General features: G+C 35.2%; 1 protein-coding gene across 3 annotated transcripts in view; it reads right to left on the minus strand.

Moving 5' to 3' along the window:
- Positions 1-16,461: 16,461 nt before the first annotated feature.
- The window catches only part of PRR16 (proline rich 16), a 211,355-nt gene continuing 201,329 nt past the window's right edge, over positions 16,462-26,487 (minus strand). Inside the window, exon 2 of one of the 3 annotated variants that reach the window (XM_023194185.2) lies at positions 16,462-17,838. In XM_023194185.2, coding sequence (XP_023049953.1) covers positions 17,083-17,787 — 705 coding nt within the window. In that variant the 5' untranslated portion in view covers positions 17,788-17,838 and the 3' untranslated portion in view covers positions 16,462-17,082. The remainder of the gene's footprint in view (positions 17,839-26,487) is intronic. The other 2 variants (XM_023194166.2, XM_023194176.2) reach the window with 2 other exon arrangements.

A 26,487-nucleotide genomic window follows, 5' to 3' on the forward strand; every position in this document is an offset into this window, starting at 1 on the left:
GTGCCTATAATTCATACTCCATAATCATGGTAGAAACTGTATCCTTATTTCAAGATAGCCATGGTATTTCTAAATTGGTATTTGCTTCTAGAAGCACAAGCATTTTACCAGTGCAAAACCTCAAATACCATCAACTTGTACCAGGCCACTTTGAGTTTAAAAACAAACCATCACCAAAATAAATACTGTTTAAATCAAGCCATTGTTTGGTTTAAAAATATTATGCTAAGATCAAGGGATTTTATCTGGTGTTTCATGTTAATAAAACTGTTTCTTTCATTTTTTTTCCCCAGAAAGAGCCCATAATATATAAAATTACATATAATGATAAGAATTTTTAAAAAGAATGCTCCAGGCCAGGCACGGTGGCTCACGCCTGTAATCCCAGCACTTTGGGAGGCGGAGGCGGGCAGATCACGAGGTCAGGAGATCGAGACCGTCCTAGCTAACATGGTGAAATTCCGTCTCTAGTAAAAATACAAAAAATTAGCCGGGCGAGGTGGTGGGCGCCTGTAGTCCCAGCTACTCGGGAGGCTGAGGCAGGAGAATGGAGGCAACCCAGGAGGTGGAGCTTGCAGTGAGCTGAGATCGCGCCAGTGCACTCCAGTCTGGGAAACACAGCGAGACTCTGTCTCAAAATAATAATAATAATAATAAATAAAAAGAATGTGCCAAAGGGTAAAGATAAATTCATAACATATTTTGAAGGAACAATAAAACTCTTTCCTGCAAAGACTTCCTGCAAGTTTTGGCATCATTTGTAGATGGTCAATTAAGAATGGCCCAGGGATTCCACTATAACCAAGTGCTAATTTAAACTAAATGCATTTAATAATGCTCAGGAACCTTCTTTAACTCTGCTCTCTATTTCTACAAACTCTTAAAAAAAATTAAGTTGTGCATGTACACTTAGTTTAATTCTGGTGTCCTTTGGTAGGATTGGGTTCTGAAACTGACATACTTAATCCACGAATATCTTTTTTTAATCTTTACAGAATTTGATAATTGCTTTGTACACTTACTTCATAAAATCACAAGTGTCTCCTTTACACTTTCCCTTTTATTTCCTCAACATTAATAACATTTTTAGCTTCCTGTCTGACGTTTACTGGAACATTCACATATTCAAGTAAAGATGTTTTGAGGTAATTTCATGCAAGATATCTTAAGGAAATAATTTCCTGACAATTAAAATTCAACCAGGAGCTCATTACTGCTTTTATAAAAAGAGAATAAAAGCAACTAATCACCACTCTGTTGAAAAGTTGAGATAAATAACTGCTAGCCATAACTAGAGCATTTGATTTAACTTTTAAAGTTTTTGATAAATTCATTACCACGAAGAGGAACTTTCTGTCTTTCATGTAACCTAAGATAAAGAGCAAGGAGTAATTAACAACACTGACTACTTTATAGTAAATGCATGACTGGGAAAGGCAAATGTACAACCCTGAAGGCTACTAAATTTAGGAGATTTAACTGGGATGAGAAAGGTGTTTTCACTGTCAGAAATACTGACAAATTAGATAGTTATCATTTGCTACATTAAAAATCAAGACAAATTATTATGGTGAAAATATTTATCTTTTCGTGTACACTGATCCTGTACAGAGAAAATTATACTTTTTTTTTCATTCTCAGAAGCTAAAAGCCAAACAGTAATTAAATGAGATAAAGACTTCTGTCTCACTAGGCCATTGGTTTATAGCCCACCACTCGGATCTGATCCCAGGGTGTTTTCTCAGCTGACAAACCTCATCCTCATATGCAAGAGAATTGCCCCTTCAGAGCACCTGGCAACTTTTTCATAGTGTGTTTCCCTTAAGTTTTTAATAAAAGAAATTCTCTTTACTAACAATTGAAATAATTGCCTTTAATTGTTATTTTCTTCTTCACCTATCAAGAATAGTGTCTTAATTCTTGAGTAGTGCCGAACAAATTTTCATTTAAGAGGGTAAGTGGAAATTTCCTAGAGCTATGTCATAAATATCCTAAGAGACTCATGTGCTGTCTATAAGAAACTGTTATTAAATATACGGAACATAACAGTCAGGCAGATTATATGGCTCTTCCTCCTTTAAAGTGTCATCTGTTTTGAAGTCAGTGAAATATTTCAGTTGTTGAAAGCCACAGAACAAGTGGCTTAAAATAGTTTTAAATGAACTTCCTTAGAGAGAAGTTTATTTTTCCAAAAGTATCTAGAAGAGCTTTGGGACCCATTATGTGACAATCCCTCCTATTTGGGCCAGCGTTCTCCTCCCATGGAGGGCTTTTGTAAGCCTGAAGTGTATTGGTAAGGTCACAAGCTTTGGAGCATATCAGAATTACGGTCAAGTCTCTACTCCGTTCCATAATAGCTGGGAGACTAGGGCAAGCAAAAGTAACACCTCCAAGCCTCAGGCTCTTAGTAAGTAACTTTAATGGTGAACAAGATGGCCTTCTTAGTCCCCTAAGCTCTTCTAAATGTTAAATAAGACTACAAGCCTCTGACATCCCTCTTCTTAGAGCTATTAGTTTAGAAACCCTTCAATTGTAGATTTTCCTTGCTCCTTTGAGATGTAATTTTTCTCCCAGCCTCTTTTCAGTTTTACAACCTAGGAAGATCTTTCTCAATCTGGGAACCATTCCTTTGAAATGTAGTCATCAAAAAAGATAGTGTCCCTATATATAAACTCCCTATATCCCAGTGTCTATCAGAGGATAAGAGCTTAGCTTTGATAAGCGGTCATTAGCAAACACAGATGACCTAATCACATTGACCAACCTCCTTCCCACAATAGCTTACAGCAGCGGCCAAAACAGACTGTCCTTTGTCTCCACGAAGTTGAGTTCAATCTTTCTCCCTTATTGAACTAATCTTATCTTGAAACCGTTTGAATAAAATCTTTTTTGTCTGTTTAACCTGTCCTATGCAATTTTAATTTGACAAGAGTTGTTATGGGAATTAAAGTAGCATATGTAAAATACTCAACATTGCATAAAATGGTTGCTTAATAAATGTTACTTTTTCTCAGACCCCTCTCTTTCGAACCGCAGAATTCTCTGAATGGAGATCCTTGAAAACTCAAAATGTCTCTTTTCAAAGATCAGGTATAATGGTGTGATATGGCAGTTGAACAACTTAAAAAAATTCCTTGTGTGTTTGCTGTGTTGTTAAATGAAGAAGCAGGCTGAAGGAGCATATCGGCAAGTTCTATTTCTATCCACCGAGCCGGCCTGAATGGTGCGCACATTAACGCCAATAACAATGACGGGACTTTGACGACTGCAACCTGGCCAGAAAAAGCAAAAGGTCTTCAGATCAAATATTAACATAAATTTCAAGCAGAGAGTGAAAATATGTCCCCAAAGTCAAACTGCTAGTTTCTTCTCTAGGAACTGACAAAAATCAAGAGGTAAGAATATCTACATGTCATTACATCAGGAGGCATGGTGATGACTTGCTTAGCAGCTATCAAATGTAAAATCGTGAAGTCCATCTTAATCTAAAGGTAATACAGAGTTAAACCAGAGAAACCCTTCTTTCAAGTACTTCTTTGAGCACAAAAGAATAAAATTGTCATTTTCATTAATGTGGTGTCTTTCTAGTTATTATTTACTGGGATCATTTGTAAGGCCATTGGAAGCCATTTTTGTACCCATTTAATTAGACTACATGTCTCTGAACTTCATTATATGACTGTTAAGCACAATGATGAAAGATACAATGTGAATTTTTGAGTAAATGCGTTTTTTCAGAGATTCACTTTCTGTTATGCAATAAGCAACCAGCGATGTACCAAGATCTTTGCTGTTAGAATAATTGATATTTTTTAGGCTCTCATGTGTTACAATTTTTTTTCTATCCACATCATCGTGTACCAGGCTCCAGTTCAAGTTTATTAACTGACAATATTTATTTCTACCAATAATTACTATAGAGTCAGAGAAGAGCACTGTGAATTGTTTGCACTTATTGCTATCTTTCATATTAAATGTACATTCAAATACACATAATGATCATAATGATTATAGTGTTGTTATTAACTTATATCCTGAATGTCAGAAAGTGACTTTTATTGCCTTAGCTAAAGACCACAAAAACATGAGAATAAATAAAAAATTTAAATTTTTTTAAAGCCAGTGTGGAAAATATAAACTGATTATAAAGAAAAAACATAATGAACAGAAAATATCATTTGGATATTTGATATTGAAGAATATCATTTTCCTGAACCCTGAAAATTCACTTCTATTTCCTTAGAATAAAAATTTAAAAGATGAGCAGATAAAGTTTTTAAAAGCACATGTGGAACATACTAAGATATATATGCTTATTATAATTTGTCAACATGATATATAGAAAAAATTTGAGGGATATCATGAAGAATATAACATTTCTGACAATGTTGGGATATTTTATTGGATAGTTTAGCTTAACTGCACCATCAGAATATCTGAATAAAAGCTATACATGAATAATTTTCATATAATTAACATAACATTATATATACATAGTCACTTCAGAATTACTGATACCTAAGCATATTACTGATACCTAAGCAATATTCTTTGAATGCAAAATATTAAGACTTCGCTCTTTCTAACAATTTATTGTTGAAATGTACTCTCGTTTTTCACAATGGACATTGAGCCAGTGAATCACAGAAACTTTAAGTGTTAAAGTAATGCATGGAAGTCAAATATTTCCCACTCTAAACTAATCTTACATGGATCTCTAGCTCAGGAATTACTTTTTAATACTATATTAAATTAATAAAAGGTTTTAATGTTCCACACAAACTTTTTAAAATATAAATTTCTAGCATATTCTTGTCTCTTACACATATGGTGAAAAAATGCATAATAGGCTTCTTAAGTACTGATTCTATGCTGTCTCAATTAGGATAAAATAATAACAGATGTGCCATTCTCTGTATTGTGTTATTTAATTATTGTTAATTCTGCTGATATACTAGAATCACCTGGGTCATTTGAAGTCTACTGATGTCTGAACCCACCATCAAGAGATTCTGATTTAATTGGTCCAGCTTGGGAAACAGGGTGTGAAGCTTCCCAAGTGATTCTGATGTTTAGGAGGATTATGATTCATATTGGTATATAACCGAAAGCAAAGATACAAGGCTCATGAGTTTTAAAATACTCCTGAGTACATTGGTGCTCTAGTTTCTATACCATAAAATGCTAAGAATTTTTAGAACATATATTCTTAGATTTGCTCATCTCTCCATCTGGAAAATAAAATCGTGTTCCCTTTGGTGCAAATAGTACAACATTTATATAGAAACCCTGCATTCTTTCAGGTTTGCAACACATCCCTAGGCCAGGAAAGGAGGGAAAAGAAGAAAACAACCTCAAGCCAATGATGTCAGTTTCCCACACTCATAGAAACCAGGCCTCCCCTCCACCCATCTCTGCCCATTTCCAAGATTCCAGATTGGATGGGAACTCAGTTTTTCATAGCACTATCTGCTCAGAATCTAGAAGGATCTTTTATCCTTCTCCACCACCAACAAAATTTTTGTTTCCCATACCCCTTTTTTGAAAAGCTCTTTTCTACAGTTTAGAAAGGAGCCTGTGTTCTCTTAAGAGAAAAGCTTCTTATGTTAACTTCTGTGTTTGAATTTTGACAATGGAAAAACAAAGAAACAAAAGCCCAAAATTCTGTTTGTCTACCTAAGTCCAGCTGTATCTTCAGTATCTAAATCATTATAGAAAAGCTCCCAAAATACCCAGAGACAGTACATACTGACAAATCCAATTTCATCTCTGTGTACAAAGAATTGGGATATATTATGTAATTGGCAGCTATTTATGTGGGACTTAAATTATAAGAAATCCAGAATAACTTTCCTCATTTCATGGATTAGGAAATCTATGAGGACTAACCTTTATAACTGCATGCTAAGTAAATGTCACACTTTTTAACTATCAATAAGAAAACTCTCACACAGAGGACCACAGACATAAAAACAGTATTTCCAAATCTCACTCCAATCTCTTCAAACATTGCAAGGAACAACACATTAAACAAAAGCAATAGACAAAGCCATGAAAATAGGAAAAGATAATCAATAAAGCACTTTACATCTGATTGTTCATTCTATGAATTCAGTAAACAAATACATATTGGGATGGCAGCTGTATCTTTACCAAAGTGATTTCATCAAACACAAAAGAAAGAATGCTGTGTATTCAGTGCACATGACAGCACTCCACAGGAAATGAAACAACATGAGGTTTCAGTTCACTAGGCTTAGAAAATAAATTTGATGTAAATGCTGAACATAACCATACTAAAACTATTAGAATTTTCTCACTGGGCAGAAAACTCGTATAACTTTGTGTGTTTATTCCAGTAAGTGGACAGGTTTAGGTTGGTTTAAGGCGAATGCCATCTGTACAATTCCAGTTGCAAATTGTATTTATTTCTTATATTTTTATCTTTGTATCTGACACGGAGATCATTTGCCAGCAGGGAGTACTCATTCTTGTCCCATCTCCATCACCATAGTGATTGGGATGGAGTTTAGCATGAGATGGATCTTTAAATGCATGAAAATGAATGACTAAATATAAACCTAACTAAAAGCCTCATCCTCATGGGAACATTTATACAAGGGACCTGTCTCAGAAATCGTTCTTATCAGCTATTTGCTTCCTGAGAGGAAAAAGCAACTTTTTCTCCACATCAAGTCAGTCAAAGTAGAGAATATCTTCAAATTTGTTTTCCTTTCAAACTTGTTTAAAAAAAGTAAACATAAATATTATAATCTAAGTGATAAAAGTGTAACTAAATCTTCATGCATTAATTTAAGGGCCTAACTTTTATTTTATTTTCTTGGTTCAGGTCAAATTTTAAGCACAATATATTAATTGCTTATTTCTTTCATAAACTTTTTTTATTTATTTAAATAGATAAAACATTTATATGTATTTATCAAGTATAACATGCTTTGAAATAGGTATACATTGTGGAATGGTTACATTGAGCGATTTAACATATGCGTTACTTCACATACATATTTTTGTGGTGAGTGTATATTTCTTAATTTTATTTATTTTTCACTTCCTCTCCTTCTTTTGGTTGAGCACTTTCTGAATATGTGACAGCATTTTACATCATTAGCTCAAATATTCTTGCTTACCTCTTCTGAACCAAGATTCAGATACTAACACACCACTTTGTAGCAGTCCATCTTCTCTAGAGAACCACTTTGTTGGAGGAATAGGAATATATTTTATCTCAAATGAGGAAACTTACATTTCTGTGCATGTGTTTTCACAAGTTTATTCAGCCTTCTAAGAGGTCAATAAAGTGAAGGAATTCAATTTAATCATTTTACATTTCTTCAACTTTATTTACCCTATAGTTTCTTGTTAGTAGAAGTAGGTATGGTAAGTGTTGCCTTTAATAATACTGCTAATTTAAGAAAAGATGCACACGACAAAAGTATATTTATTTAATTACTAATTATTTTTTCTCTATATATTTTTGTTTTGTTTGTGAATTTTTTTACCTGTGTTGTACTCATTAAACCACTGTGGGTTTTTTTGTTGTTGTTGTTTGTTCGTTTTTTTGAGATGGACCCTCAGTCTGTCACTCAGGCTGGAGTGGAGTGGCGGGATCTCGGCTCACTGTAACCTCTGCCTCCCGGGTTCACGCCATCACGCCATTCTCCTGCCTCAGCCTCCCGAGCAGCACCCGCCACTACGCCCGGCTATTTTTTTTTTTTTTTTTTTTAGTAAAGACGTGGTTGCACCATCTTTGCCAGGCTGGTCTCGAACTCCTGACCTCGTGATCCACGCGCCTCGGTCTCCCAATGCGCTGGGATTACAGGCATGAGTCACCGCCCCGATTTTATATATATATATATATATATATATATATGATTAGAATAGATTTTTTTACAAGTTAGGATGAGATTCAGATACATGGTGAAAATCTACAGAGCAAGGCTTACAAAACGAAGTTATTTCAGGCTGGGTCACAAATCCAGGAAAAGGTGCAGCAAGGCATGTCAGGGGAACAGTAATTAGACTACTCAGCTGGAGCAGCCTTCTCAGTATTGGGGTCGCTAGATTGACTTTGAGGTGTTTTTATCTGGACTGCCAAGCCCAGAGGTAAGAATTTTAAATAGCAGACAGTCCTAAACCATCAAAATTTTTGGATTGAGATGAAATGGTGAGAGGAAATTTTCTCTGTTGGGTATTGGCAGGATGGAGTAGAAACTAAGGCAAGAGGTCAAATGAGTAGGCAGGTGGCAAATGCAACTTTCAGAAGGGAGACAACAAAAGCCCATCTAAGGAGAGTCATTGGGAATGACTTTATAAAGGAAGACATGGCAAAAAGTTAAAATTACTTAGATTTAAAAAAATGAGAGATTGAAAAGCTAACTGTAGCTAAAATTTGGAGTTTAGGTAATCAGAAAAATTATTGAGAAGTCATATGGAGGAGCTAATTTTAATTCCCTAATAACCGATTGATAAGTCCACTTAGAAAAAGAAATGTTTTATAAACCCAGAATTTCAGTACTGTATTTTCAATATCACATAAGATACAGTCATTATTTGATACAACTATAAAGTTTTTAAAAGAAGATAAAATAAATCAATCCAAATACTCCTTTTTTGTCATAAAGAGTGGTTTGAACTGGTAGAAAATAATAGTTCCAGATGATATTTTTGGACTTTTATTGGCAATATTCATACTGGTGAATGTGTGAAGCCATAAATCACTGTAACCACAGGACTCCAGTTCTCAGTCCTTTTGAAATGCCCTTCACTGAAATATGTATTCAGATATATCACAAACTTTTATTAAAGCAAAGCAATAGTTAATGCTTGGTCAGAATTTTTAAAATATCACTGATAAATTAAGTTTTAAACCATAAACCTAGACTTTTTTTTAAACAAAAGATGATTTATTCTTATATGAATATTTTTAGAAGATGTAAAGATTACTTATGTATTAGACTTTAGTTTCACGAATTATATTCTAAATACATTTATTCATGTGCTATTACATGTTATTGTAATTAAAACTAGGCTACACTTGTCAAAACAGTTTAATAAACCATACTTTTTGGTTCAGTTTTCTTAGAATTCTATCATGTTCATTTGCTGACTTCCTAATTCACAAAATGTAATCCATCAAAAATGAGACTTCTGCAAATGAATCAGTAAGGTTCTAAGAAAATCATTAGGCTTACCTGATAATATAAACTACAAAAATATCTAAGTAAAGTGATTACTTTATAAATAAGATGAAAACAATATCATTAGCATTAACTAAGGCAAATAAAAAACAATCCACCATATTAACAAAGAACATGAATAATTTGGTAAGAAGTATCGCAAATTAATAACAATGATTTGTATTTGTTCAAGGTTTTACTCTTAGTATTTTCACATTTATTAAGTAATTAGGGCCTCATAACAACGTGTTGTCAGGTGGTGTCCTTCAGAGGAGGAATGCAGGGGAAATTGTTAGGAAACTGAGTGGTAATAGAAGATAGACAATTAATGTTACTAGGGAAATACATATTTAGAAATAAAATGTGTGAAACCACGTAATTTGAGGAATGAGTACAAGACCAAGACCTTGTGAAGGATTAGATAAAATTAAGCAGGGGTAATACATATCATTTCTATAAATGTTACTACAAGAAAGACATGCGTTGAGAAAGAGTTGAAGTTTGAGTAAATAAACAGAAAATATAATTGACCTTAACTATGTGTGTAACCCATTCTGTGTTAGCAGAAGAGCTTTTATTTCATGCAAATAACACAGTAAAATTTAAAGCAAAGCATTGAGTAAATAGTAATTTCCTATGAGACCATACATAGTCTAGTTAGCACCAATCCAGAAGATACTATAAAAGTTTGGGACATGTTTCCGACCTCTGCAAAGAATGAAGTAGAATAATTTAGTGGCTCTGTCTATTCAATAACTGAAGGTTGCAGACTTGTTGAATCCTGAAATTGCATATCCATGTTGCCTCATCCATTTTGCATTTCAGCATTGCTGTCTAGGAAAGAACTAAAGCTTGTAGTCCCATTGCCTTAGAGGTTCATCTGGGGTTTGTGTAATTGTAGCATCCTTCTGCTGATATTGTTTATTACATTGTAATGGGGGAGTCCTGGTAAGCTCAGGGTACATACTTAATGACTGGACAGCCCCACTAGGTAGAAAGAGTGGGACCGTTATCTATACTTTAAACGAAATCTCAAACCTGGTTGAGTAAGTCTATCAGGAGCACTTCAGATCTGGGAGGAAGGCCGGGCGCGGTGGCTCAAGCCTGTAATCCCAGCACTTTGGGAGGCCGAGACGGGCGGATCACGAGGTCAGGAGATCGAGACCATCTTGGCTAACACGGTGAAACCCCGTCTCTACTAAAAAATACAAAAAAACTAGCCGGATGAGGTGGCGGCGCCTGTAGTCCCAGCTACTCGGGAGGCTGAGGCAGGAGAATGGCGTGAACCCGGGAGGCGGAGCTTGCAGTGAGCTGAGATCCGGCCACTGCACTCCAGCCTGGGCGACAGAGCGAGACTCTGTCTCAAAAAAAAAAAAAAAAAAAGATCTGGGAGGATCGAGACTCAAACACAGACTTTCTTGTTTCAAATTGATATTTTTATCCTAATATATTCTCGTCTAGATTAATATTATATATACATATGTCATAATTTACATCATCATGGTCCTAAATTTCTGTAGTACATCATGATATTTATTTGGCGATTCTGGAGAGATTAGTATGTATCTTCAATTTAGGTTTATGTAATATTAGGGGGACAATTCATTTAGGAACCTAATTATAACTGAAAGATTATTTATTCAGAAACTTGCCAACTGAAAATTTAGTATGAAATTCTAAAGTATTTAACTTAAAGATGCCTGTTGGTGACTATTCTCAGACAGAATTCAAATATGGTTATTAAAAGTTGTAAAAAAAAAAAAAAAAACCTCAATCCTCATCATACTAAATGTTGTTAATTCCTCCCACTAAGCTTTTAGCAGAGTTATAGTGGATTCATTCCTATCTGTGTTTAAAATAAAATGACATCCTAGTTTATGGATAGATTAAGTGAGCATGAGGTAATATAAAAAGAAAATAAAGTCTTCAAGAGTCTATAAAATATTCAAACACTAAAAAATTACCCCTTTGAAACTGTGATGGCTATGACTTGGGCCCACACCCATATGCAGATCTCCTTCCATTTCTGGGCATAGGGGGACTACAAAAAAGCCATGTGACTAGTTTTGGCCAATGACATATGCAAGGGCATCAAAGCACCAATGTTTTGTGCATAAATCTTAACTGATGTAAAAGCATCAGTAAGATTCTCCAGTTGCCTCTTACTATGTTGTGATGATCCTCAATGAGAATGTTGGATTCCCAGGGTCAACACAGTCTTTACTGTTGAATAAACCACTTGAGAGACTCCTGCTCTGAAGATTCTCCCAGGCTCAGGATGAACTCTGACAGAGTTCATAACAAAGACCTCAGATGTTTCTGAGATACTGGAGTTATTTGTTATCATAGCATATAGCCTAGTCTATCTTGGCTAACACAGAAATACATTTATTTTTCTATCTTATACCTCCCAACAGCCTTCTAAGGCAAATTCCAGAAAATGATGACTTTCAACTCTACAGATTACCTGTACACAATGCAGGATCGATGTTTTAGGTGGTGCTGAAAGATGGGAAAGAACATGGATTGTGGAGGCAGACTGCCTGCCTTATAATTCCGCTTGACCACTTACTGGCCCTAAGATCGTGGGCAGCCAGTTTCCAAAACTGCAGTTTTCTCATATGTAAAATGTGGATAATAATTGTGTCCAAGACATCGGGTTGAAGGAAAAAATGATGTTATGAGGAAATGTTTTATATTCATGTAAAACCCTTAGAAGAGTGTTTAGAATAAAGTAAGCCCTTGATAAGGATTAGATAGCACGTATCTTGCTGCCATGAACCCTGACCCACTTGAGGCACACATTGTTTTATTTAGCTGGTCTAAAATCCCTTTGAGTGGTTAGGATAATTGACAATTACATTATGAAATACAGGGAAATCATATCCATAGCCTAATAATAAAAGTATAGAAATGCTTTTATTAGAGAGAGTTGTAATGCACTCTTTAGAGATTCCATGGAGTAGATCTACTGCTACTTTTGGCTTTAGGGGTCAATGTTAAATAGATGAAATTCACAAGTGAAACACCAGTGTATGATAGTGACAAATTCAGGGTCAATGGCATAATTCTATGGAATCAGAACTTCTTAGGGAAAAGATCCAAAATAATAGTCTTTGAACTTAGAGAAAACAACTAAAAGGTGAAGCCACTGGCAAAATACATGAGAAAACGAGGCTTGCATTATTCAGCAGCTCATTCATTTTAGATGGTAGCTAAATTGCTTGAAATCCCTTTCATATTCTGCAAAGATCAAACACATTAAGAATGTCAAAACAACATTAGGTAACCCCTTTCAAGCGCCAAAATAACTGATCGAAATAAAGGAAAGATTTACAAAGTTTGGGGCTATGAAGAACACAATTAAGTGGCGATACTGTGGAGAGAAAAAGCATGGTGAGTCATGCTGGCAGCACAAAATGCCAGCCCAATACTTATCAAGGGGAAAATTTTGGCAGAATATTGAAACTGAGGTCTGGAATTACTCCATTTGTAAATAAGTGTACTAGTTTCTATGTTATGTATTAGTATTAGAGATATGTTAAGTTTGAGAAAGAAGTTAATATTAGTCTACCCATATTTGATGAATCTAGAAGTTATAAATTATAAGCAACATTTCCTCCTTATTTTTCCTTTGTCTTTACACAGTTCCATACCCCATATCGGCTTAACCATATTTTAAAGAGAGAGTTATTTGTAAAGCTTCTTTATATTACACTTCATGATGTTTTTTTCCCCAATAGATCAGAATGATAAATCCAAGTGCTTCAAATGAAATGACAGCTTTCATAATTGCTACTCCATGAAGATAAGACCAACTGCAGTTTTATATTCAACACTACTGTGTGCCCTAATCATAGCATCACATCTGCCATTATTTCAGAATCATGTAACGTGAAGAATTTGAAAACTCCAAAATGTTTACTGTAAACATTTAAATGTGTCATAGCTACAGGTTGACCCAGAAAATGTGATGTGATTTTGTGAAAATGTCTAGTAATTGTCTGATGCTGTGCACTTTATCTACTTTCGTGATATGGCTTTTTATAGAACTTTATTGCTCAAAAATCATTTCCCCACTTAGAAATCATCAGTATTTTATCAAAGTACATTGCAATGTAATCTTTTGCTATAACTTGGAACATAGGTTATAGCAAGATGTGCTGCCGACAGAGAATTAGAAGCAAGAAACAAAATCGTCAGGATAATTACAAGACTCAGCATCGCACTATCACATACAATCTATGGAAAAAAATTCAGTCAAGGCAGTGATTCATGACTTGATCACACCATTCCTTGTGCAATTATATGCAGAACTACGCAGACTTTTCTTCATGGAGCGCCCAGAAAGAGCTATAATTAAACTTTGTAGATTCAAGGTCTTATATAGTTTCAGAGACTGTGAGTAGCTGCTACTCCGGTCATGCTCATCTGTCCACAGAAAGCTGTATCAACTGTATCGTATTCCTTTATTCATTGAATAATTAGGATGCAGTTATAATTCAAACACAGGATAATTTAGGATAATTAAACCACTTCTGCTAATAGTAGATTCATTTCTTCCAATATTATTCAATGAATGAGGGAAGAAATGGATATAATAACATAAATTGGAAGAGTGAAAAATTTCTGTTTTTGTATGCCCTTGTATTTTTGTGAAGATATTTTTAGATTTCGCTTAAGCATGACCTTAAAAATGTGTTTTATTTCCCTTTATAATTGCTACAACTATTGGTGGGTGGAAGATAACTTTGGTCAATTTTTATTTTCTTTTCACCTTTCATCAGTAGAAATACAACAAACTCCAAAAATGGGAAAATCTTTGTCTAAAGTAAAAAAAAAACAAAAACAAAAAACCCTGTGTATTCCAATTTAATTAATGAGTACCATGCCTTTTGAAATATGCCCTATTTTTACAGTATGAATGGAGATTATCATAAGAAGTGTATTACCATTTTACATTTTGTGGAAACGTCACCTTCAAAGGAGTATGAATGCTGGCTCTGTGGTAAACGCTATGTGTAAATAAAAGTGTTCAAATGCACATTGTTACCAAAATGCAGTTTCAAGTATTTGAGGAAAACATTTCTGTTTATGGTCTTAAGGAAGAGGAAGTATGTACTCTATTTTATGATGATTTAATGGATGATGTGTAGACCTTGCACTTCAACATTTACATTTTGAAAGCAATGTTGGCTGATTACAAAATCTGTGCTGCCACTTATGACATTTTAATTATAAGTTTGCAGGCAAATATTATGATGCTCTATGTTAATTGCTTTCTGTTTTACAAGTTTGTATATATGTAAAACTATAACTAAGTTCCAATGAATGTGGCAATATTATCACTTGGGCAAGAAAACATATTGGTACAATATATTCCATGCATTAATAAAAAATGAAATAGCATGAAGTAAATAAATTCAAAATAAGTCCTAAGACTGCTGTAATCTAACATTAAATGTTGATTATGAATAAACTAAATAAAAGAGTAAGGTCCTTATTAGCAAGGTCAAAACTATAACATTTGGGGGATGGTATTTAACTCAGATTTCTAAGCCAGTAGTTAATTATTTATGTGTTGAATAAAAACAAATGTAGTTTTGGTATATGTCACCAATCACACACAAAAATATGGTCTTTTATGGAGAAGGTTTGCCTATACTTAGAGAAAGAGAAATGGATTTGGAATTCTCGATTGTTTCTAGGTGTCTGGCTCAATGTCTTTACTCAACCAACTTGAATGTTTCAATTTATTCATCTTGCTTTATTGCACGGAAATTATCTGTTCTGTGGGTGATGTGTCGTTGCTAGAAAGCTGTACCTCGGGATCAGGTTTGGATCCCAGACATTGAAAAGTGTCACAGTATTAAATTATAGGTTGATTATTAGGTCACAGTAACTGGTGGAAGACGAAAGATGAGTTGAAGAAAGAAAACTACATGTCTTTTACAACTGTGTATAATATTGAACGGTCTGGCTCTTGATAGACATGTGAAACGAAGTAATTATTTAACCCTAGAAATATGATAAAACCCTGGCTTTATTTATATCAAGACTAAATGCATGCATTAAAAAGTTAAGAACACATTATTTTGGTATTTAATAAGTCTATTATTTATTTACCTGGCTCATATCTATTAAACTTCTTAATAATACAGATACCAATTTTAGATTATGGCCTTTCTTGATTATGGATCTATGTTTTGTAACTTTCTGATTATTATATGTCTGATTATTTTGCTTTCATTATCTTCATGTCCAACATCTACGAAACATAATGCTGAGTAAATATTTAACATGACATTCTGTTTTTTTACTCATTTGATTGTCCCTTCAAAAAATAAGGCCTATTTTCTTTCTGTATTCCATCTAAAATATATAATCATTTTTTAATAGGAAGCTGTCAAAAACACTATTTAAATTACCATGATCTAGCTTGAAAAAGGCAAGAAAGAAATATGATTGAAGGCTATTTCCCTGTGCAAAGATTACAATTTTGAGAGCAAAAGCCAAATATTCATAAAAGCCATCGGATTCTGTATCAAGTTGTGCAATAAATACATTTCCACAAAAGATGACTCCCTCTACTCTTACCACTAAGTGAACCAATTTTGTTTTCAGGAACCTGTCCTCATCATAACTCCAGGGGAGAGAAACTCATTTCCAGCTCCAGGACAAAATATCTCATCAATTGAAATGAACGCAATTGGAAGTTAAATTTGGCCCATGCATGGGTAAAGTTTCTTAAGCTGGTAGATAAGACTGAAGAGGAGGACTTTTATTTGATGTTAGAAGGAAAGATTCCTTCTCTTTCTTTTAGAGGACAGCAACAGGCCACGGTATCTTTCAACTCTGAGGGGGAAAAACTTATGCCTAATGCCGAACACATCCTGATACCAGAAGCATTCAGATTTCCCCCTATAATTCTCCTATAAATGTGGGTTCCCTTGGGGAGGCAAAGAGTTTGCTAATGCAGGAGGCAAAACACCCTACAGCCTCAATGTAATAGTTTAGGGTACATCCTGGAAGAATGCTGAGTATGAGGAGGGCTTGGCAACATAGGGAGAGTTCAACAGAAGGCTCTTGAAGTACCAAATGGAAATATAAAATATGTAGTGTGTAAATTTCTATTTATGATGTGGAATATGATATTTCATTTAGAAAATTCTGATCTACAATCACTGTAACTTCTCCAAACTCTATCAGATTTGCTGCCCATTTTGAGGAATGTTAAATGAGATTAAATGAACCACTACTTCAGTTTAATTCTGAGGAACATTTGGTTTTGTCATTATTTACTATTGTTTATTGATTTAACAGTATTTCCACAGACCAAAGTATTTTATTACATATATAGCTGAGCATGTAATTCATAATTGTATAATATAGAAAATAAACTTCTTGGTATTGGCCTCAGCATTTAATAATGAAAAACTAGTGACAAACATCTTTAGAAAAAAATAATAAAATAGTCCTTCAGTATTAAAATTTCCTAGTAAAAAGCATTAGATCAAAGTTAAGAATATGACATGTTAATGCATAGATGACTTAGGCATAAATAAAATGAATCAAATCCCAGCTCTTATAGTAAATCAAAATAGGTGAAATCTGCAGGTTCACAGTTTGTCATAGGTCAATTGCAAAAACAATGCATTCGTATTTTTCATCATTCTGAGGTTTTTAATGATACAACATTTAAAATAATGCATACCCAGGATATAAGCAATGTGCTGCATACTTACCAGGTGATTTTTATGCCACTTTGCTGAATGCAGGATTAATATATTTGGGCTTTTTATTGCTTGAGTAGAAAGTGCTCGTTACTTATTATTTTATGTTTATAATATAGAAAATTAAAAAAACTTTTTTTTAATGGCATACATCACACGGTTGTAGTGGTTGATTTCCTCAAGATCGTCTTCTGTGGTTTTGGTGCAGTGGGAGGAGGCACAGCTGCAGGTCTGACAGGGGGGAAGCTGTTACTGTGGCTTATTCCCATTCCCCCATTTTCTAGTGGGAAAGGAGTGAGATGGGGTGGAGGAGGGAGGGGAGGGCCTTGGTGAGGAATCTTTCCTGGTGGGTGGACAGGTTCGCTGTGTAAGTGGACCTCCCTGTTTTTTATGTTATACCGGGTATCACAGTCAGGACAATAGCCATGGTACTGTACTTTTTCATTAAACCGAACTCGTTCTCGAGGCCCTGCCTGGGGACATCTGTCTTTTTCAGGTCTGTGCATCAGAGGCTGGACTGGAGCCTTGTCCAAGTTACTGTTGGGTATGCAGCAGATATCTCCATTTGGAATTTGGTTAGGTCCACCTGGTAAGCCTCCATTTCGTAGAAGGGTGCCATTGGTCTTTACGGGATTGGCAGTTGGAGCCACCCTTTTGGGGTCTTCACACTTCACAGGTGTCAACCGTGGAGGAGGTGGTGGAGGGTTTGGCTTTCTCAGGACCGTGAGGATAGCAGATGGGGGTGCTGGGGGTTTAATAAGCGGTGCATTAGCCTGCACTTTGATCTTCTCTAGGCTGGAGGCTGTTGTGCCACTTGAGCTACTATTCAGCGTGTCCGTTTTGGAGCTGTCAGTCATCTCATCCTCCAGCTGTAGGTCAGAGGTCAGGGTGTCAATCTGGTCAACCACCTAGTGGAAAGGACAAGGTAATTGTTTTGAAGAATGACCCAAACAAAGTATACTAGAAACAATGTCTTTTTGTCTAGCGGAAATCTGCTATGGAAGCTTTAACTGATACTGAACTGAGCATTCCATCGCTGTTTGATGTTTTCAGTCAATAAATTTACAGAATAGTGACCATCACACAGAGGACCAACTGTTTGATAACATAATTTCACATGCCTAGAACATAACACATGATTTATATATGGATTCTATTTCTGACTCTGATATACCCGCCCATAAAATATGAAACCTGACGCAGAAATATAACTGATGTTTTAAAATAATCAGAGAGTGCTTCCCTTCTGCTTAACACGTAGAAAGCTGTAGGAGAACATTGCTTCCAATTTTGAAATACGAAAAAAAAGATCATCTGCAAAATGATAACTTTTCTTGATACCAACAGAGACGTGACCTCACAAGGCAACCAAATGCACTGAGCTGTCAAGAGTTTCAAGCCCTCTGAGAATATGCAGAAGATATCAACTGTTCAACCTTTAGAAAATCACAGGAAAAAAAAGCAGCAACCATCAGAGTGGGTAAAGAAAACAACTAAAACTTTGATGACTAATGAAAGGTTGAATATGTTGCTATTATGACAATTTAGAATCCTGGGAAGTCTCAGACACAGTATCATCTGTACTCACTCATGGCCTCCTTTTCACAGACCGCTCAGGCTGAGAGGAGAAAAGAGATGGAAGAGAACCCCTGCTGGGCACACAGGCACAAAACCCCATCCACTTCTCAGACTGTTCTCCCTTACACAGCAGAACCTCTACTGGTGCGTTAGCAAGAAACCCTCCAACCTGTAAGATATGGGCAACGATCTTTTGCTTCTGAGAGAGGGTAGAAGCAAAAGCTGTCTCACCTTCCAGAAAGGGAAAGGAAATTATTTGGGCCCAGGACGCTAAACTAATCAAAAGCAGACGTTTACTATCACTGGGGGAATGACAGGAAGTCACATCAGTCAAGGGCTACTACAGGCACCAGGCAGAGGAGCCAGGGACTCAGATAAGGCTGGCAGAGGCATCAGAGCATAAGGCAGGTCATCACCCATGTTAAGGAGAGAGGTTGTGAAGACAGGAACATTGAATGGAAGTGTCTTAGACAATGCAGTTCTAAGGAGAGTTTGGAAACGATACTGGGGAGTCTGACATCTCCCATAACAGGGCTACCTAGTGTCTCTGCCCTGTTCAGTCATTGGCTGGGAGCAGCAGTGTGGTCACTGCTCAAATGCTAGCTTTCAGAGTACAGCATCAGGGTCCTCAGTCATTTACACTCTACATTCAGAGGTCTTGGAGGCTATTCTCACAGCCACCATATATGCACTGTTATACATATATGAGAATGGAAAAGTTAATGGGCTGTTTTAAAAATAGTTTATGTAAGGAGACAGTTCCTTCATTTCACACATTTCCATCCATTTATTCCATATGGAGATGGTTCCCTCCTCTTTTACTTAGGTCTAAGTTTCATCAACTGTGAAGTTGGCTCTTTGTCACATGGTGGCAGGATTGGGCTCAAAATGAAAACACCAAAAGCATCTAGATGTTGGACAGGATATAGACTTTACTTCTTCCCGACGAGACTCTTAAGTGATTGATTCCAGCAGGCAGGTAAATGCCACCAGGGTTCAGTCTTTGGATATCTCAAAGGCCTGCAAACTCAGCAGTTTCAAAACATTCAACAGATATAATAAATTCCACAAATTTCTTCTAGTATTTTCTAGTTTAGCAAACGACAGTACAAACCTCACATCTGAATAATCAGAAATCCAGAAACTATATGGGATACCATCTTTTCACTCGCCTTCTGGTCAGGAGAACAAGTCCTTCTATTTTAGCTCCTAAATAATGAATCTTAAATCCATTCACTTTCCTCCATTTTCACTTCTGTCATCCTACTCTGAGCCTCTATGATTTGCCATATGGACTATCTAAAGCCACTTTACTTCCTTTTTCATTTCAGTAGTCTCAATGACTTTTTCTTTTCTTTTTTTTTGAGGCAGAAATGTGCTTTTGTTAACTCCCATTTAAATCCTTTATATGTCTGCTCATTTCTCCTGTGATAAAGATTAATTCTTAAGACAGACTTCAGGATTCTGCACGGTCTCACTCAGTGGAATGCTGGTGTTTATCAAGTGGCTCTTGGCAGTGTAAGGAAGTCTTCATTCGAAAGGTTTTGTGGAAAATCCCACTGTGGTTGATTTCAGGTTAGTAATGCGACATTACTGAATCTGAGGTTGGGAATAAATGTACAGTAGCACACAATTAAAAAGTATACTATACATAAACTCAGGAGCACAAATAATAGTGAACTGCAGTAAAATAATTTAAAATAACAGGGAACAATTAGAAAACCTTTGTTTTTAATGTAATTAGTTTAATTATAAGTTTATACAGTTTCACTTTTTGTTTTTTTTTTTTTTGTTTTTTTTTGAGACAGAGTATCACACTGTCGCCCAGGCTGGAGTGCAGTGATGCGATCTCAGTTCACTGCAACCTCCATCTCTCAGGTTCAAGCAATTCTCCCACCTCAGCCTCCCAAGTAGCTGGGATTATAGATGTCCGCCACCACACGCAGCTAATTTTTTTGTATTTTTACAAAATACAAAAAGAGACGGGGTTTCAGTATGTTGGCCAGGCTGGTCTCGAACGCATATCTCATGATCCACTCGCTTCGGCCCAGTTTCACTTTTAATAACTGTTATGTTTAACAACCAATCAGCTCACAAAATTTTAAAAAATATGATTGGCTTTTTAGCTAGTATGAATCGGTTCCAGTCACCGTCTCATGCTCCTAAATAACTCTCAATCCTCAACTCTGTATTTCTGCTCCAAGTCTCTCTGGTCTTCTTTAGGCCCTCAAAATTGCCTGTCTGCTTCCTGCCACAGAATGTTTGCACAAAACATTATTTCTTCTTGAAATGCTCTTCCTTCTTCTCTTAGTCTAGTTAACTCTGACACATCCTTAAAATTCTTCCTGTTGCATTCTAAAGGCCTAACATAACAACCAATATTAATTAGGGGCTCAGCAAGGATTTGTTAAGTAAATGCTCCGAGGGTTATTTCTTCAATTTAAGTGTGAGCAAAATGCATTTTCCTTCCGATTTGATTTTTGGAAGTGGTTGTTACTTCAAAACTTGCTCAGTTATTCTAGAAGAAAATGGGAAAAAAAGAATTTATCCATGAATGACCACCGAGTTGGTTGCATATTCACCAGCTCTGTCTAGAAACTAAAGTGAAAGGCTGTCTAAAGAATGTGAGAGGTAGAGAGACAGTCTTGGCTCATGGGTCCCTGTCCTATTTCACCTGGAGGTTATCTACCCCATACATTTTATTGTAGTAAATTCTGCAGCAAAGGAGAGAAAACATGTCTTTTATGAGAGAAGTGAAGCTGATTTTCAGGATGAATAAATGCCACCTCAGTTCCTGCTTGTTTTACGCTTCCTACCTGGTTTCAGTCTCTATGTTGTTATGTCCCAAGTGCCTATAAAATTCCAAGAGAATAAAAAACAAACAAAACACTGCTTTCATGAAGCAGGGAATCCAGTGGAAGGGCCTGACTTTGCCTAGATCCTCAAACAAGTAACTATAAAAGTGCAACTAGCTCAGGTACTCTGAAGAATATAAGATGCTATAAGGGAAGAGGAAGACCCCATCAGAAAGGTCAGTGAAGCGTTCCGTAAGGATGAGTTGGAGCTTACTGGCAGAAGAGTGGTTCAAGCAGTCTGCTCAGGAAGGAGCCTGACAAAGGCCCTCTGACAGAAGAGATCACCGGAGTGTGACTGATTTAAAGACTGTTTTGGCTCAAGGGTACTGTGAGAGATGAGGTTGGAGAGTTAGGGAGCAGCTATCCTGTGAGAGCCTTTGAGATGATGTGATAAAGTACCACATATTTTTCTTTTAAAGAGTTGCAGAAGTGAGAGGAGTATTCAAACATACAATGAATTAGTACTTTCAGAACTGAAGTGTCCTCTAGTTAAAGTATACAGAGTTTCAAACAAGAAAATATAAACAAACTCTCACCCAGACATACCATAGTGAAACTAGAAAACACTGAAAAACAAAGATAAAAGTTTTACAACAACAAAAAAGGGAACATCAAATATTTATAGAATAACAAATATTAGGCTGACAGACTTTCACACAAGTAACAGTGGTCCCAAGATAATTTAGAAATAGGTTCATACTGAAAAAGTAATTGGGAATGTTAATATAGTTTAACTGATACAGAAGTGAGAGAAATAGACATTTTTAGACAACAAAGACTGAGAGAATATTGCTCTTGTAGCTCAGTATTGAAAGTATTGATAAATGAAAATTTAGTGAAAGGTAAATAATCAGAAGGAAGAACTGGAATGCAAGAAGCATAGATAAACAAAGGTACTGGTAAACAAGTAAGTCAAGTTATGCATTGATTACAGAACATAATATATTAATGACTAATTTGGGACGGGGTAAGAAAAATGGGAAGCTAAAATACTAGGAAAAAGAACATGTCTGATTGTAGGACAATCAGAATTAAACTATTTAAGGTCATTGTCTTTGTTGTGTGTGTGAGGAAAATTATTATCTATCTGATACTGATTAACTTTAATAAGTCAAAAGTGCAGGTGCAAATTTTAGAGAAACTACTGAAATAACAGACATAAAATTATCACTTCCAAAATAAATAAGAAATAAAAAGTGAATAAAGGAAATTCAATAAATCTAAAAAGGCAGAGAATAAGAAATCTTAAATTTTATCACAACATAAAGCACCGTAAATGAAAGTTGCTCTATAATAGAATATATGATGCCAATACATTTGTAATCACAAGAGTGTAAATAGATTAAAATAATGGATAAAAGTAGTGATTGTTGTCAAAAAGAGACACAGAAAGACAATATAAAGTTATAGAAATAAGGTACATCAGGCAAATATCCAAATGCAACCTGATGCAGCCATATTAATTCCAAGCACAAAATTTAGTCCAAATCTTTCTTAAGCAAAGCAACAGTATAGTATTGATACCAACTCAGGTGAATAAATAAATGAAACATAATTTAGAGTTCATGTTCATGTGTACACACATGAGTGGAAAAAAGATTATGAAGTAGCAATTCACATCAAGTGAATACAAATTTCCAAACACCAATAACCACACACCCAGTCTTACTAGTAATTGAGGTCGTGCAAACTTGAAAAAACAACGTAACATTTCTAACTCAATGATTTGGTAAAAATGAAACAACCTGATAATCTCAGTTGTTGGTGATGATGTGTATAATTGGGACTTATACATTGTCAGTGCAAATGTAAATTCAGTCAGTTTAGACAACTTTTAAAGAATATCTTATAAATTGAATAAGGTACATACTTTGCGGCAATTCTACTAGGAACACAGCCTCGACTATGCCAGGGAAAGTCCGACAGATGTTCACAGGGTTGGATATTCCCTGTAGGTTTTTCATTTTTGTTATAGCAAGAAATTTGAAACAACCTAAATATCTACTAAAAAGTGATTGTGTTAGCAAATATAAAGCAGTTAAAAAGAATTAACTAGTGCTATATGTATCAGCGGAAATAAATCTCGAAAACCTAACGTTGAATATTTCAACAAATATTAAAAATATATTCAGTAGATATATCTTGTTTAGGCATAGAAGCACAGGTAGTTTAGTCAATACATACAAATAGATAATACACATCAAATTCAGAGAAGGAGAAACAGGAACAAATGAGGGAAGTCATCAGTTACATAATATCAACATTTTATTGCTTTTAAAAGGATATAAAGTCATTCTGAGAAAATGTTAACATTTGTTAAATAAATTTTATTGTGGATATTTAAGGTACACATTAGGTTATAAAATGCATATACAGTGAAGTGGTTTCTACAGTGGAATGAATGAGCATCTCCATTATCTCACACGGTTACCCATTTCTCCCCAACAAGAGAGCTATAATCTACTCATTTAGCAAAAATCCTAAACACAATACAATATTGTTAACTATAGCCCTCATATTGTACATTAAATCTTTCAACGTGTTCATCCTACATATTTGCTATTTCGTATCCTTTGACTTACATTTCCCCATTCCCTGACCCCCAACTCAGACCATGGTAACCACTGATTTTCTTGTTGTTGCTTTAGATTCCACATATAAGTAAGATCATGCAATATTTTTCTTTCTGTATCTGGCTTATTTCATTTAGCATAATGTCTTTCAAGTCCATCCATGTCGTGGCAGGATTTCTTCCCCTTACTCTTAAGGTTGAATAGTAAATATTTAACATTAGCTAAATGATTTAGAAAGAAATAAAATAAGTAAACCCTACAGATGCTATGTGGAAAACATACTAAAGGGTGCTGCATTTTATTTACTTAACCAATTAGATTTTATTACAGCCAAGTGAGAAGTAAATAAATCACCTAGAAAAGGAATCCACTATATCTTTATAATTGCACATCTCTGTTTTGCTTAAGGTATTTCAAAGTATGAAATTGCACCTAAAGGAATAGTAACCACAGGCATGATAGAAATAAAAGAAAAAACAAAATGAAAGAAAGTAGGACTGAAGGGATAGATTTTTTGCAGACAATTGGAGGTGAGAAGATAGCATGGCATCAATCACAAATCTGGGAACATCCACAGGTAAACATCAGGTATCCAGAAAAAAATGTATCTCAAACTTGAAATTGAGTCATTTGTCCAAGTAATTGTGGCTATTCGGGTCTGTGAGGGACTTGGTTAATCACAGTGAAACAAAGAAAGTTTTAAAACAAGGATAATGGCAGAAGTTGTGTTTGAAAATCCCAGGAGGTTTTTAAAACCATGTATAAAAAGGAAGCTAGAGTAGGCTGGAATAATTAAGAATAGTGATAAATACGAGTTAGGAATCACATGAGCTCAGTATTTTCACATATGGATAAATATATTTAATTAATTTTGAAACAGAAAAGCAGATTTAGATGAAATTAAATAATTATATAATCTAAGTTATTTGTGGAAATCCAAATTCAGTTTATATTACTTCTACAAATCTTAAACTACAATGAATAAGGGTAATGGCCCCATAGAGGTATCATTAGAGTGGAATTCAGATGTCCTAGCTAGAGCAATTAGATAAGAGAAAGAAATAAAGGGAATCCAAATTGGAAAATAAGAAGTTAAATTAACTTTCTTTGTGGATGATATGATCTTATATTTAGAAAAGAGTAGAGATTCCACCAAAACACTATTAGAATTGGTAAACAAATTCAGCAAAGTAGCAAGATAAGAAAACTATTAGTAGCTCCTTTTCCTATGCTCCATTGTGTTTTGTCCTTTTAATACTACAACTGCCTTAATGTATTAGGACTGTCTATTTATGTGTATTTCCCCAGAACATATAAGCATGTGTTTCCATCTTTTATCCCTGGCAGAGAGCACAGTGACTGCACATAGTAAGAATTCACTAAGAATTTGTCTAGTGAGGGAATTGAATAAATATAGACACTATAAAAAAAGTCATTTATTGCCAATATTTCCATGCTACCCCAGCTTTCCATGGTTGGATCTGATTTTTACCATCTTTAATCCCTCCAATTCCAGATGGCCCAGAAAGACATATAAAATGGATTAGACAGAGAAAAATACAGAATTGGTGAGACTTGGTGAGCTCTCTTCCTATTTTGCCTAACTCATAAAGCTTTGCTCCAAAGCTTGACACAAAAAGCAGTTGAGTCCAACTCCAAAACAACCAAAAGAGTTTAAGTATATATTTTTCTTCAAATAAATTTCCATATAGCACTAAGTATATTTAGAACCTAAATCTTGCTTATATTGTCTAATAAAAAATATATAATTCAATTGCCTTAAGAACAAAACAAAATGTAAACCTCTTTGAATTTGAGTGAATCTTTAGCTCCTCCTTGTCAACAATTCTCAACCACAACAATTTTCAATAACAAACTTAATGGAGAGAAATAAGGAACTTAACCCTGACTGAAACCTTTCCAAGAACATTTATAGATTCCTGTAAAATCTTTAAGGCTGACTTATAAAAACAATTACATTTTAAATATGGTGGCATTATCAGTGAAGAACTGAAAAGAGAAATTAATGGGAGCTATAGGAATTTCTAACAAGAGAAGGAGACAGGTAAAAACACTATCTTCCCATAACTATTTGATCTTTCTCAGTAGCTGAGTCCAAATGCTGGTGGGTAAAAGAACTGTGTCCAATACAGGCATAATATATAGGATAGCAACCGGCATATCCTGTTCTGGAAGAACCCTCATATAAGCCTAACAGAGGCAAGGCAGGAAGTGGTGGAGTCAACAGTGAGGATATTCCAGCAAGGACACAGCACAGGAAGGCCACTTTGCCCTGAGTTCATAGTCATCGCACACACACTTCATATAAAATGTGAAAAATCTCTACCCACCTATCCTAATGATCTACTGACAGGATGAAAATAAGCACTTCATTATACAGCCTACAACTCTGTATTCTGCTGCTAGATCGCCGTATTTCTGATAGACTGTATATGAATTAATATGTGTGAATAAACCCTGGATTATCTTCTGAAAGGTAAAATTATATTGAATTCTACTTGCGTTAGAAACAATGTCATAAATGGAAACA

This window comes from Piliocolobus tephrosceles, chromosome 4, assembly GCF_002776525.5.
Source record: "Piliocolobus tephrosceles isolate RC106 chromosome 4, ASM277652v3, whole genome shotgun sequence".
Classification (NCBI taxonomy): Eukaryota; Metazoa; Chordata; class Mammalia; order Primates; family Cercopithecidae; genus Piliocolobus; species Piliocolobus tephrosceles.